General features: G+C 36.2%; 1 protein-coding gene across 3 annotated transcripts in view; it reads left to right on the forward strand.

Moving 5' to 3' along the window:
• TMEM87A (transmembrane protein 87A) overlaps window positions 1–15,377 on the forward strand; it is a 38,402-nt gene that overhangs the window by 13,253 nt on the left and 9,772 nt on the right. For 2 of the 3 annotated variants that reach the window (XM_043919375.1, XM_043919372.1), the window contains exons 8-15: window positions 3,130–3,191; window positions 3,976–4,159; window positions 5,548–5,647; window positions 8,125–8,218; window positions 8,976–9,047; window positions 11,463–11,571; window positions 12,487–12,545; window positions 13,283–13,386. In XM_043919375.1, coding sequence (XP_043775310.1) covers window positions 3,130–3,191; window positions 3,976–4,159; window positions 5,548–5,647; window positions 8,125–8,218; window positions 8,976–9,047; window positions 11,463–11,571; window positions 12,487–12,545; window positions 13,283–13,386 — 784 coding nt within the window. Of the gene's footprint in view, window positions 1–3,129; window positions 3,192–3,975; window positions 4,160–5,547; window positions 5,648–8,124; window positions 8,219–8,975; window positions 9,048–9,647; window positions 9,717–11,462; window positions 11,572–12,486; window positions 12,546–13,282; window positions 13,387–15,377 lie in introns of all 3 variants that reach the window. The other variant, XM_043919374.1, reaches the window with a different exon arrangement.

Consider the following 15,377-nt stretch of genomic DNA (forward strand, 5'->3'; position numbering starts at 1 on the left):
GTAGTTTCTTTTTTTGTTTCTTCCTTCTTTGCAGTTTTCTTCCCTCCCCTGCCTTTTCGAGTAGAATATTGAATAGAAGCAATGATGGTAGCCATCCTTATGTTGCTTCTGACTTTATTGGCAGTATTGGCACATTTCACCATTGAGTATGGTATTTACTGTAGATTTTTCAAAATATTCTTTGTTTTAAGACTTTTTTTTTTAAGAATGAATACTCAGTTTTATGGAATGTTTTAATCAAGTTTATTAAATTGATCATATAGATTCCTCATTTAATTTGTTACTGTGATGCATTATATTAACTGATTTTTTAGTGTTAAACTGTTCTTGAATTTCTGAGATGCCATTGTTTGGCCTTGATACACACACACACACACACACACACGGATTCTATTTTCCAGAATTTTATTTAGAGTTTTTTGTCTATGTTCAAAGTAAAATTGGCCTAATATTTTCATTTCTTGTGTGTCTTCTATGGGTTTTGATGTTCAGGTTATTGCTAATCTTCATGCAATGAATCAAAGAATGTTCCCTGTTTTTATATTCTGTTGAACAGTTTTGGTAAGGATGGAATTATCCATTCCTTAAATGGTTTAATAGAACTCACTTATGATAGTGTTTTGGCCTGATGTTCTTCTTTTCCCCCCATGAAGAGTTTAGACAGCTGATTTTTTTCTTTAATAGTAATAAATATTTTAGTTTTTCTATTTTTCCTTGAATTGGGTTTTTTTTTTCTTCCCCCTGAGAAATTTTCCATTTCATTCAGGATTTTAAATTTGTTGGCATAAAGTTAGTAATGATATTTCTTTTACCAAAAAAAATTTTTTTTAATTCTTAATATTGCTTTTATGCCTTCTCTTTTTGACTTGCAAAATCTTTCTAGAATTCTGTTTTACTATATTTTTATTCCAATTAACCAGTTTTTTGCTTTGTTAATTTTCCTATTTCATTGTCTTTTCATTAATTTTTATTCTTATCTTTATTTCATTTGACTTAATTTTAAACTTTTGTTTTATGGATTCTTGTATTGAATGTTTAATTCCCAAGACCAGAGATGGGTCTTATTCTCCATAATAATATGGAATATAGCAGATCTAGGCAAACCAGAGGTGACCTGGCAGTTTCTGGACCCAAGGCATATGTATATCCTCCAGACCCATGGCTTTCTAATGGGCAATAGCCTCATTGAACAGTTGCTAGTGTTTACTTTGAACCTTCTTTCTTTGAAAAGGATGGAGAAGAAACCCTGCTCCCTCCAGTTCAGCCTCTTCATTCATCAAATGACTCTGTTCCCCCTTTATCTTGAACACCTGCTATTTTCAGTGATCTAGTAGAAGCTGCATGCTCAACTACTGCAGCTTTAGGACCCAGAGTCCACCTTGACCACGGGTTCAGTCTCAGGCACTGTTCTGCATTTTTATTCTGTTTTGATATATGGAGCTGTTTATCTTTTCAAGCTCCTGTCCTTTTTGTTTCCTCTCTCTTTTTTTGCTTTTGCTTTATCCATCTGTCATTTGGAACTAAGAAGGTGATACTCAAAACTTAACTATACCTTGTGGAAGCCCTAAAATTCTCTTAAGACAGTTTTATCTTCTTTCTTCCCTTCATTAAAACCTTTGGTATCTTCTGTTACCTATAAAATGTTCAATTCTGCAGCAAGACTTAGAAAACTTCACAGATTATTCAAGTTTACCTTCTTCTGCCTTTTGTCAAAATGCTACTGTATAGTACCATGTACAGTCTCAGAACTACATGTCCTTTAAATGTATCCTGCATTTTCACAACCATGATCATTTTCTTTGATCATGTAATGTCCTCTGCCTAGATGGCTTTTTACTTTGTCATAGAAAATATACATCCTTCTGGGGCTGGCTCCGGGGGGACAGTTCTCTGTTGCTTTCCAACTCCCTCTCATCTGGGGATGGTAATCCACTTGGTGGCAGAATACATGCATCTTTCCATCTCCTATATTTTCCATAATGTGTGTCACATGGTAAGTGCTCAGAAAATGTATGTTATATTTTAGCATCGGGCAGGGATTAGCTTTAGAGTGCCAGATAGTAAATGTTCTCTCTGCTACAACTACCCAGCTCTGCCCTTTGGTGTAAATATAGCCATTGACAGTATGTAAGTAAGCGGATGTGACTGTTTGCCAATAAAACTTTGGAATGGTTGGCCCAATTTGGCCCATGTACTGTCTTTTGCTGACTTCTCCTGTAGAGTAAACAGAGAATGTGACAAATATTTACAAAGTATTTGTATTTACTCTTTCATTAAATGAAGAAGGTTTAGATTACTAACCAGTTTGGCTATGAAAGTTTTGTGATTGCTAATATGGGATGCTCCTTTTCTTCATATAAGTATTGGGTCTTACTTTTAATAATGGTATGTCCTTTTTGCTTGATAAAAATTAGTAAGAAATATTTGTTGCATAGTCTGTATCTGGAGATAGATGTCACTTTTCAGATAAAGCAGTTTATTTATTAATCATACATAAATTTATCCAGGTAGTTTTTATCAGTTACAGTTTAAAAATAGTCATAGGTTTACTTCAGTAAGACAGATCTGTCTTTCACATTCTTGTTGTTACTGTCATTTATTTTGCTTCATTAAACACTTTGTTGTTATTAAGCATTTTCTGAAAATGATATGTTAATAGTAGGAAAGTTAAGTAAAATTGAAGTAGGTGAAAAAGAAATAAAGCAATAGGAAAACAGGTCAGGAGAGAGAAGAGGCAAAGAGGGTAACAGAATGAAGAAATGAAGCCCTGTACTTTGCAAAGCATGTTAGTGATGTGAGAAAAAGCATATGTGAAGTATGTTTGGAGTTTAGAGGAGATGAGGAATAGCTCCAGTTGGGCAGCTCACCAGGCTTTATGGATGAAATACATTCAGCTTGGTCTTTAAAGGATATGAGTGTGGGAAGAGAGGACTTCTCTACCAAAAATGGTGATGGAGCCAGAGACCTGTGCAGGACACAGCATGAACCATCAGAACACTTCATGGTTGAAATGGTTAAAAGTAAATTACCCAATGGAATTTTCATTAATTCCATCAAACAAATGTCAGATGATGTTTCTGTTTAATTTTTTCATCCTTTACATTAATTCTGAGGACTGTGTTTTGGCAGTGACTGTTGAAGTGAAAGGTCCCTATGAATACCTCACGCTTGAAGAATACCCACTGATGATTGTAAGTGAACTTAAATTCTTTAACCTCAACATTAGATGTGTTTAACTTGTTTTGAGGCAGTATTAAAGACTTGTTCCTGAACAGTTCAGAAAATACTGCTTGTGGTTCTGTACTTATCTTACTAGAATATGATCTTGGGAGTATCAGTGAACCCCTCCATGCCTCATTTTCTCATTTATAAAATGAAGAATTCAATGACTTGTAGAATTTTAGAGTTGGAGAATACCTGATTCACTTTTGACATCTCTTGGATCCAAAATGGGGTACTTAAAACTCTGTAGTTTCTGATCCCACTTAGTATGGCTAAATGATGATGCTTTCTCCTTTTCAGTCTGTGTCTGTCTGAAAACATCCTTAATCTATTTTCAGGTTTCTTTTTGTTCATGATTGTTGTTTTTTCCTTTCTTTTTCTTTTTTTCCTCGTACTTTTAGAGTTTTCCTACTCTCTGGTGTTCCATAGCCTTCAGCTGTACCCTAACCCTACCTTGCCTTTTTTCCTCTCTGTGTTGTCTTCATTTAAATAATTTTTGATTGTGAGCTAAAAAAAAACCTTTTAATACAGAAGAGTGGTCACTCTTGATGACAGGTCCTTAGGCAGTCTCCCTCTGCCCAAGAGGAGACAATTTTTTTATCTTAGTATTGAACTTTACAGAAATAAAGAATAATTTTTTAAATAGAATGTGTAATATGTATATTTTTTATAATATGTTAAGACTATGTATAGATTCTAAATTGACTCTTGGCCCTAATCCTTCTTTTTTTCTTTTACCCACTTTGATGACAGTTTTTCATGGTGATGTGTATTGTATATGTCCTGTTTGGTGTTCTGTGGCTGGCGTGGTCTGCTTGCTATTGGAGAGATCTCCTGAGAATTCAGTTTTGGATTGGTGCTGTCATCTTTCTGGGAATGCTTGAGAAAGCTGTCTTCTATGCAGAATTTCAAAACATCCGATACAAAGGAGAATCTGGTATGTACCAAAAAATGTTTGCCAGTTTGTGAGTGATTGGTAGGTGAGACTTAAGAACAATTTTCCCAAGGTCAGCAGTCATTAAGTAGGTGTAGCTTTTTAGTTACTTGATTATGAGAACAACTTAAGCAGAATCACTGTGATAGTGAAATTGTTTTTAATCTCTTAACTTGTGGGGTCAGTGATTTAAGAGTAAGGTATGAGAAAAAAAAAAGGGTAAGGTACGGTACTGAAGTCGCTCAGTCATGTCCAACTCTTTGCGACCCCATCGACTAGCCTACCAGGCTCCTCCGTCTGTGGGATTTTCCAGGCAAGAGTACTGGAGTGGGTTGCCATTTCCTTCTCCAAAGGATCTTCCCGACCTAGGGATCGAACCCAGGTCTCCCACATTGTAGGCAGACACTTTATCGTCTGAGCCACCAGGGAAGATTTAAGAATAATTTTATGAAATATACTCTCAAAAGTTGCAACAGTAGTGGCCATTTTGGGAATATTTTCACCATTATTGAATCTTGGTTGCTATTGATTTTTAAGGTACCATTATTACATGCATCTAAGAAATAAGAAAGAAAGTAAATACTACCAGTTTAATTGTAAGATGCCATTGATTGTAAGACACACCTTGATTTCAAAGCTACCTTAGAGGTGTGGGGGTTGTATCTGTTTGGTAAAATATAGTAATACCATGAAAATAGAAGAGTATTTGTGGTTTAGTAAGGTGAACAGATAATGATAGAAATTGTTTTGTACTGAAGTGTTTTTTGATAGCTTCAGTTCTCTCATCAGACCATATAATTATTTTTTTCTTAATTATTAGTAACTATTATTGTAAGATATACTAATTAGAACTTTCTCTAGTCTTTGAAATGGCTTGAAAATAATAGGTGTAAAAAAGAGTTGAAAATTCTGTTTGTGTTTTGTGCTTTTCTGTGCTATATTTCACAGTTTTTTTTTAAAATGGGAAGAATTCTCCTTAGATGCTATAAATTAGATCCCCTGGAGAAGGAAATGGCAACCCACTCCAGTATTCTTGCTTGGAGAATCCCATGGACAGAGGAGCCTGGTTGGCTACAGTCCACAGGTCGCAAAGAGTCGGACATGATTGAGTGGCTTCACTTCACTTCACTTCAGGGTATTCTGAGGTTTTAGTGAAGTAGGTGGTGGAGAGGGAAAGTAAATTGACACACCCAGATTACCCTCCACATGAGGAAGATCCTATCAGCTTCTACTTGTAAACATTGGCAGAATCGGTATTCTTTTCAAGTAGGACTGATACCAACGTTTATTCTGAAGAATGTTAAAAATCTACATTTTGGGTCTAGAATTGTACCTTTTCCCAAACTTGGATTACATGCTGCACTGTTTTTCCGTTTTTTTCTTTCTCACAGTCCAGGGTGCCCTAATCCTTGCAGAGCTGCTTTCTGCAGTTAAACGCTCACTGGCTCGAACCCTGGTCATCATAGTCAGTCTGGGATATGGCATAGTCAAGTAAGTATTGTCTTTAAGTATTGCCTTCCTAAATGGAAGAGCAAATTAAGATGCTGATTAAATTGAAACAGTGTTTCAGGTTCCCAGTGTCCTTCTGAAAGAGTTCATATAAGAGATAGTTATGAAGTCAAAAACATCTGAAATTTTGTAGATTTGTAGAACTTGGAAAAACATTAGGGTTTGATTTCACTGGTTAGAATTCAGGGAGCATCTGCAGGAAACCTGCAATGTAGCAAATGACATTGAAACATCAAACTTTGAGAGTAAACTTGTTGTCTTTACTCTTCCAAAATATTCTTGCAAATCAGATTTTTTAAATAGGAAGAGTGTTCTTGGATGCCTTCTATATATTAGACATTGTTCTAGGTCCTAGGGCTACAGCAAGAAAACGAAAGACTTGGAGTTTACATTTATGGGTGGGCTGGTGCACAGACAAAGGTATGTGAGTGAAAAGTCTAATGTGTCAGTGAGCAGATAAAGCAGGGACAGGGTATAGAGAGTTCTAACCAGGAGGGGGAACTCGAAGTTATAATTATGGTGGTCAAGGAAGGCTTCACTTAGTGACATTTAAGAAAAGATCCAAGTTAGTGAAAGAACTATATATACACCCCAGGGAAGAGATGCTAAGATGTGGTCAGATTCTTTTATATTTTGAAGATGGAGACAATGGACTTCACTGATAGAGCAAATATATGACATGAAAGAAAAAAAACGAATCAGGGATGATGCCAACAATTAATGTTTTGACCTAAGCAAATAGAAGGATGGAAGTGACATTAACCGAGTTCAGGAAGATCTTAGGTAGAATAATTGGGAGTAGAGCCAGGATTAAGAGTTCACATATCCGAACAAGGGAAGTAGGAGGAAGAAATTAGGGCAGAGACATAAACTTGGGAGTCATCAGGGCATAGATGTTATTTAAAGCCTTGAGATAGGATGTGACCATCAAGGAAGTGAATGTATATAAAGAAGAGTTGAAAGGATTGATCCCTTGAACTATTATTATTTAGAAGTCAATGAAGCGAAGTAAAATTGTTGTAGTTCAGTTGCTCAGTCATGTCCAACTTTTTGCAACCCCATGGACTGCAGCACAACAGGCTTCTCTGTCCTTAACCATCTCCCAGAGTTTGCTCAGACTCAGGTCCATTGAGTTGATGGTGCCATCCAACCATCTTATCCTCTTTGTCTCCTCCTCCTCCAGCTTTCAATCTTCCCTAGCTTCAGGGTCTTTTTAGGGCAGAGGAAATTGAGAAGTGACTAGTGAAGTGGGAGAGAAGCTGAAGACAGTTTTAAGAAGGGAGTGATTAATTGTGTCAAGTAAGAGGATTGAGATGTGAACATGGGCTTTAACTACATGAATGATATTAGTGACCTTAAATAAGAGTGGTTTTGGTGAGGGGCAGAACAAAAAGCTTGACTGGAGTGAGTTTAAGAGAAAATAGGAGGAATTTTCTTAAATAGGGGAGAGGAATTAGGAGTTAGGTATAGGCAGTTATTTTCAAGGTGTTTTGCTTTAAGTGGAATTAAAGAAATGGGAGACCTTAATTTTTAAAATTTATTCGTTTATTTAAGAGAGTTTTGCTTTAAATGGGATTGGGGTTCTCACTTTTGCAATTTATTTATTCATTTAATGTGTGTGGTTCCTTCCTGTAGGCCAGGAAATATTCTGGGTTTCTAAGATAATACCAGATAATACCAAACTGTCCATTTGCAGTTTCTCTAGTGTATAACAAAATGTAAGAACAGGCATTGGTAAGGCTTAGGTAGACATGATTTAAGGCAGTGCATCTCACATTATAATGCTCTAATGAATCTTCTTGGGGTCTTGTTAAAATGTATATTTTGATTCAAAGGTATTTGAATTTCAAGGGTCTAAGATTTATCCTCAGATGACACTGCAGCTACTCGGACTTTTCATTTTTGTTGAATTTTGAGCATAATAACAGGCTATTTAATGAGTTTTAATAAGATTTTGACTGTATTAAAGAACTGTTAAAATTTTTAGATTTGATAATGATATTGTAGTTATGTTTTCTCAAAGTCCATATCTATTTAAAATATACAGAAATATATATATATATAAAAGATAAGATGTCTAGGAATTGTATCAGGATAATATGGGGGGTGAAAAGTGGATGAGATGTGCATGAGGCAGGAGTAGTTGTAGGTTGATGGCTTTTGGGACTGGATAATGGGTTTATAGGGGTTCATTTTACTATTGAATATATTTCAGGATTCTCTGTAATAAAAAGGTTTTGAAAAATTTAGTAGTAAGGGATTGGATCTCAAGTTCTAGTGTTTACTGTCTTGATTTAAAACCATACATCTATTTGAGTTTTTTTTTCAGGTAGATCAAGTATGTCTGGCTTATCTCTGTTAAGTTGTTAGCCTGTGTTAGTCAACATGAGTTTCTGTTACTTAACTTGTCCTGGGGTTTGTTGCATTTGTACTCAGCTATCTCTTTTCTTCCTCTTTAGGCCTCGCCTTGGAGTCACTCTTCACAAGGTTGTGGTAGCAGGGGCCCTTTATCTTTTGTTCTCTGGCATGGAAGGGGTCCTCAGAGTTACTGGGGTCAGTACTGCTTAATCTGAGTTTTTGTGGTCCTTCTCCATTTTGTGATCATTTTGTTTTTGTCTTGAAGTTAATTAGAAGTGTCTGTGGGCTTCTTTACTGTTTTCCTCTAAGTCACCTTTGGGCTCTTGTTTCCAAAACGTATGTATAATTTATTTTTCTTTTTAATCTCTTAGAGCTTTATAAATTTAATGTGTGATGAGGAGTGAATGCTTTCCCACCTGTCCCCAAATTATTGCTTATTTACTAGTTCCTCAGTGGAAAGCAACAATGGAGCAGTGGGCTCCATTCTTGCATAAGTGACAAGCATTTTCTGGTTAATCTAATTTTTGTTTTAAAGTGACAGTGCTCTTTGCTTAACCAGGACTGGAATTTCAGAGGTTTCTTAAAATTGAACTGATTATATTTTATATAATTATTGAGAATTACATAATTATGCCTTTATCAGGGATGAAAACCAAAGCACTGAGATATATGATAAAGAAATTTATGTTAGAGCTGGTTTAATTTGAAGAAGTGGGCCTCCCTAGCTCATTACTCTCTCTAATCAATTATCAGATTAAAGATGATAAATACTGTAAACTTTTCTCTCAGTTGAACTGAGCTCAGTAAGTTTTGCAACAAATTGCCCCTTAAATGAAACACTTTATGGATGCACATTTGGTTTTCAAGTTGCACTGTCCTCTGTATGTAATTTTCTTAGACTTTCAGCAACTTTAACCCTGTCAATTTCATTTTCTTTCTCCTACTACTGTAGTATTTTTCGTATCCCTTGACTTTGATAGTAAACCTGGCCCTCTCAGCAATTGATGCCTGTATTATTTTATGGATATCCTTTCAATAATGCCCTGGTGATTGAGTAATTAGGATTGAATGAATAAATAGTATCTTAAACTTAGGAAAACGAGCAGCATAATTTTGGGGACAGATACTTACTTGCCTTACATCTTATTTTGAGATGAGCTTTTTTCGTAAAATATGTTGTATACAATTCTAGAAATCAGTAATTATTAGTATATAAATGATGCAGAAAATTTTAAATGTGAAAAGAGTCTTTGACTCAAAATCAAAATGATGAAAAATGATAGGTTGGGATGGGAGCGTGTACTGCCATAACGTTTTTGGTATAGTCACTTCTTAATGTGGATCTTAATGTGGTGGTTGTCCCTTATTAGTTAGCAGCATATTTCACTGTGTTGAGATTGTAGTCAACAAGTTGTGTGAAATGCTAACAGCTGTATATTCTGCATGATGGTTTATCAGAAGGGAAGAATGATGTAGGTACCACATGTTACTCCACTTTGTTTTCTTTAAGTTAAAATGCAAAATCACTCCAGTTGATTATATAAATGCAGAATCATGTGCTGATTTCTTCTCTATGCCTCTCTGGACATCTCTTTTTTCACCATCTCTTTTTCTTTGTCTGCAGGCCCAGACTGATCTTGCTTCCTTGGCCTTTATCCCCTTGGCTTTCCTAGACACTGCCCTTTGCTGGTGGATATCCTTCTCATTGGCTAGTTTGATGGCCATCCATTTTCTCCTTTTGGAGAAAAGGATCTTTCTGTAAAGGATTTTTTTTTTTTTTAATTTGTTGATTACTCCTTAGTCTGGGATTAGGGAATTTTCAGTTTAAAAACCTGAGGCCTGAGGTAAGCAGTTTTCTTGTTTGTTTTTAATTTTTCAAATTGCATCAGAAATTAGTGACGGTGTCTGAGCACAAAATACAAACTTCTGGCGTTCCTTTTATTTATTTACTTTTTACACCTCCCTCTCCTTTTTTTTAAAATGAACTTTGACTTTGGACTTATTTGTCCATCCCACTTAGTGTTAGAGTGACTGACTGCTCTGCCATTTCTTTCAGCCTCTAGGAATTATTAAATGCTTTGAAAACTATGAAAAAATTTTGATTCTTAAAATACGGTTTCAAGACTTCATAAGGTTATTTGACTCTTAAAATTCTATATGAGTTTAGCAGATTTAAGTCCTTACAGGTCAAATGTTTTTGAACCCCTGTTCAGAAGGTGACTTGGAATTGTCTGAAGGCTTCCACTCTTTGAAGTAAATTTTGATTCATTTGCAGGTGAAGTCAGCCAGCACACAACAGACAAATTTTTTTTCTCCTGCTTCTTAAAATTAAATACTGTTTATTAGAGATTTGGCCTATTGAATGAAGGATTTGAGTTTTTGGATTTCTTTTTTTCTTGGTTTTATGTATATGCTTCTAGGTATAATCGTGCAATATTATTGTCTTGATAAACTAATGGTATAAAAGGCTGAATGTAAACAAAATAAGTTTATGAATTTGAGTAGATTGTCATTTATCAAAGATCTTTGAAATTAAAATGTTTTTGATTCAAATGATCAGGCTTTCCTACATCAGTATCTTTCAAGTGTACTTTGTGAACCTCTGTAAATACAGGGAGGAATGAAGAGGAAAGTGGGACAAGACCAAACAGAGAGATAACCCAGTGTTTAGGTAGCAGCTAGATATTTGTCAAAGCACAGAACAAGCTCCAGCTCACTCATTTTTGTGTCTGCTCATTCTGAAAGTTGGATATGAGGGCAGATATCCTCTTTAGTAGTCATCAGTTCCCCTTCTGTCTTCTGTGGCAACTTCTCCTTGGGAATAATGTTCTGAAAATGGAGAGTCATTACTTTCAGAGGCTAACTGCCTGGAATACTCAGCCAATTGTAGTTGTACCATCCTTTTAATTCAGGGTCAATCTAGCTGCGGATGGTAGTTTTCTTAATGTTACACGAGGGATCTAGGTGTAGAACTGTAGACGGTTATAGGCATAAGTATTTATGACCCTAGGCTGGGTTAGCTGGGACAGTGAGAACAGAGCTACTTAACGTTAGAGGAAGAGAAAAGATAATGCCGACTCCTATTCCCTTGCCTGTTTCTCATTTTCATTTTCTTCCATTTGTCTTCATTTTCTTTTTCATTTTTGTTTCTCTAGAAAACTGCTTCCTGTCTTAATTTCTCAATTTTTAATAATTTTTCTCTTCTTTTTTTTTCTTTTTCCATTCTCATTTTATCCTGGTTCTGTCTTCTCTTCAGTATCTCATTGAAAAGGAAGACTTTCTTATTAATCATGTTGAGGCCTGGGAGTGTTTGTGAGATTGAGAATAAGCAAGCTGTAAGACCTCTTATCATTAAGATAATATCTTCAGAGAAACTTGAGAATTAATTTACTAGCTTATTGTTTTTTTCTGAATGTTGATTTCCTTGACCTTCAAACACATATTTATTAGCCTGACTCAAACAATGAAGCTATTAAAACTTAGGAGGAACATCGTAAAACTCTCTTTGTATCGACATTTCACCAACACACTTATCTTAGCAGTGGCAGGTAAGTCTTCCTGATCTTTAAATGGGATCCTTTTAGAGTAGAGATTCTTAACCCGAGAGATCACAGGTGGACTCTTTAAAATTACATAGAAAAGTTTTGTGCATTTTTCTTGGGAAATGGGTCTTTAGCTTTTGTTATTCTCCAAGGTGTCTGTGGTTCAGAAGAGGTTGAGAATCATTTAAGTATAATAGATGAAGAATAATTGCATTCACTTTCAGTTCTTGGTATATCTCTGTCCTGTATTCATTCTTTTTTCTTGAGGCAAGTTAGTTTCAGTGCCATACAGCATTCATATTTATTTTAGAAGACATTAATTAATACTTCCTTGCTATAGAGTTTTAGGTCAGGATATGTTGCCTTTATATTCCTTCCACGTCTGTTACTAAGCATGCGTAAAATATAGGCATTAGGTAGACCACAGCCAAAGTAGGTTTATTTTTTGCCTTTTGGCTCCTGTAACCAGTATAGTGAGGTCTGACCTATGACTGGAACCAACAGTTGTGTTTGTTTTACAATCATTTTATCAACCCTTTCCCCCCATTTGACTGGCTAACAAAAAATTAACATTTACAATATTAAGGGTAAAGGAAGGGAAAAAATTATTGATATTGCTGGTAAAAGCCATATTTTCAATACTGTCTTTTCCAGTTCTCAGGGTTACTGAAATAGTCAGATAGTAAACAAATCTACTCTTTTAAGTACAGAAATTTTTGACAAGAGTACATATCATGGACCTTGTATCGAGTAGTTAAGTAGTTTTGTATTGTATAAGTGTGTAAAATAGCAGAAAGTGTAGTGATCATGTTTGGGGGTTAGGGATGTGTGAGATTCCACTTAACCAGAATTGAATGATGTAATGGGGGATGTAAACCAGCATTCACACTGACCACGTTTGTTTTTTCTATTTCCTCTTAGCGTCTATTGTGTTTATCATCTGGACAACCATGAAGTTCAGGATAGTGACTTGTCAGTCGGTGAGTTAACAAACAACATACATTTAGGAATAGTGTACTGTTTGTTGTACACAGACAATTATGTTGATGACAGTGGTAAGGTTTGCATTTTATAAAAAATTAGGGTTAGGTCTTCATTCTGGGAGTTAGAATACTTCTTTCCTCCTGAGTATTTTATATATACCACATATGATATATACCAGTAGTTCAAGAGAATTTTATAAATGATAACCACAGACTGTCATAACCCAATCTTGCCTTAACTAAAGATTCTCAAACAAGAAATCCAGAGTCTTAAACATTAAGTTTGTGTGAATAATGCTGATCTGAGTAAAAACCACGTCCTTAAGATCTGAGCACAAAGAATATGGCCAATAACATTTCTTTGGAGGGAGCTCAAGCTCTAGTATGGTAAAATTAAATAAATAGAAGTGAAAATTATTTAAAAAAAAACCTGATATTATTTTCTCTTACCTTGTATAAAAACCCTTCCCTAAAGATTCTCAGCTACAATGAAGCTCTGACAGGTACTCTGTCTGCTTAGAGCCTTTTCTGTAGTAAACACTACAAGGAAAGAAATTAGGTTCATTTACTTTGTTTCCTAAGCACGTGGCACAGTGCTTATTAGCACATAACAGGCCCTTAGTGAATACAAGTTGAATGAATAAATAAGTGGTTCTTGTTCTATGCAAAGGGCTTTGCAAACAGCTAGTTATGATGGTATATTAATATATAAATTTTTGCTCCCCTTTTGGTAGGATTGGCGGGAGCTGTGGGTGGATGATGCCATCTGGCGGTTGCTGTTCTCCATGATCCTGTTTGTCATCATGGTTCTCTGGCGACCATCCGCGAATAACCAAAGGTTTGGGGACACTTCTTATTCAAGCTGATAACCACTAAATGGATGTGTTATCAATTAGGCGTGGTTCAGTGAGTGACACTGTTAGGGCTGTGTCATATAATGGAAGTAATACTTTGTGGGTCCATGTTTAGGAAATTGGGCTCATGTACTATTAATTTGAGTTGTGATTTTCAACATGCTGCCTCTCTTCACCTCTCTGAGCCTTAGTTTCCTTTTCGTATAATGAGGGGGGAAATTGATACCTATTGATATGAGGTCCTTGTCAGTTCCGACATCTTCTGTTAATATTTGTACGGGTAAGTAAAAGGGAAGTAGATTGTGACAATTGTAATGAGAGTATCATCTATCTACTTTCCAGGAGGAAAGAACAATTTGTATAGTTGTTAGCTCAGCTTACTGTAACAACAGAAAGGGTAAAATGAGAACTTAAGTGACTGTGGAATAAAAATTAACATGTGAATTTGCTTTATTTGTAGGCAAATCTCAATTATTTAGGAGTTGGCTGTCTTTATTTTGTTATTAGCCATACCTTTGTTTTCCTGTTTTTCTCCTTTCTTCTTGTGCTTTAGACAATTGTGAGTTTATATTATACAACTGTACCACCAAAGAAGGAAAAGGTTGAAATGGTATAACCAAAGGTCTGGTGACCCTGCTTTACATTAGTTTTTTTTTAATAGATAGGCATCTCATAGATTTATTTCTGTGTCATGTTATGTATTGATATATGTATGTATACTCTTTTTTTATCGTCAATATAGAAATTTATTTGAATTCAAAATAACATGGTTATATTTGGATATTGAGGTCCTGGTGTCTGGATGTCAGCCTCCAGCCTCTGGTTGTGCTGGAATGTGAAGCATGTCCACATACAGGGCCTTCCAGATGCCACACGTTCTGCAGGACGCAGGCCTCCACAGTATTGCATGTAGGATATACTTGCCTTTGGCAGCCAGGCTGACGATTGATAGGTGTCAAAACTTATCCTTCTGGGCCTCAGTGAGTAGGGGAAGATTCTGGGCTTCATCTCAGTGGTCAGCATATGTCCCGCAAGCAAACGCCATCAACAGCTGCAATGTGGAAGCAAAGTTCCCCTTGACCAGCTCTCTAACGTTAGGCATACCCAGCAGTTCCCCAGATATGTAGACGTCAGCACCTGGTGGATGAATGTGGCCGGTGCTGCCCCCCTGACTGACTTGGCCGGGAGCAGAAATTGCTCTTGGTTCTCCCTTGTCACGTTTATCTCCGCACTCGTGGCTGCACTGAGCTGAAGGGACCTGGGCTCAGGAAGTGTTAAACTTCCATGTGGCTCTGCCTCCTTTCTTAATGAGGCTGCCCAGAGACCAGGGCCTCCTGCCGACTGCCTCCTCATACTCTGGGTCAGACTCTGCAGGCCACTAGCTTGGAAGCTTTGTCTTCCAGTGTACTGCGCTTATCATTTCTGGCAGCTTCTCAGTCTTCGCTGCCACCTGCCTCTACAAATTGATCTATTGATCTTCTGCTCATTTGCTGGCTATATCTATACACAAGAATTTTCTCTTTCTTCAGTCTTTTAAAAAAAATGTTTGCTTTACCTCTCTTCCTTTCTCCTTTTTTAAAAGTACATTGTGCACACTCCCTGTAACTGCAGTGTTAATAGCCTAATGTGATGTATTCTTCCACATTCTATTCCTTGTTCACATGTGGAATCTTCTTTTACTCACTCAACAGTGCACTGTTGAATGCACAAGGCAACTGGTTTAAATTAAACCATCTATTTTCATGGATGGCATTATATATATTACATGGTACAGATGTACTACAGTTAATTAACTTGTTTCATATTGATAGGCATTTGGACTATTTCCACTTCGGGTGTTTCAGGGTTTCCAAGGCCACATATGTTTAAAAGGACTCATGAGACTCAGTATACAGTTGTACTTTTTTTAAAAAATTGATTAATTGTTATTTATTTTTGGCTGCATTGGGTCTTCACTGCTGCACAAGGACTTTGT

This window comes from Cervus elaphus, chromosome 12, assembly GCF_910594005.1.
Source record: "Cervus elaphus chromosome 12, mCerEla1.1, whole genome shotgun sequence".
Taxonomy (NCBI): Eukaryota; Metazoa; Chordata; class Mammalia; order Artiodactyla; family Cervidae; genus Cervus; species Cervus elaphus.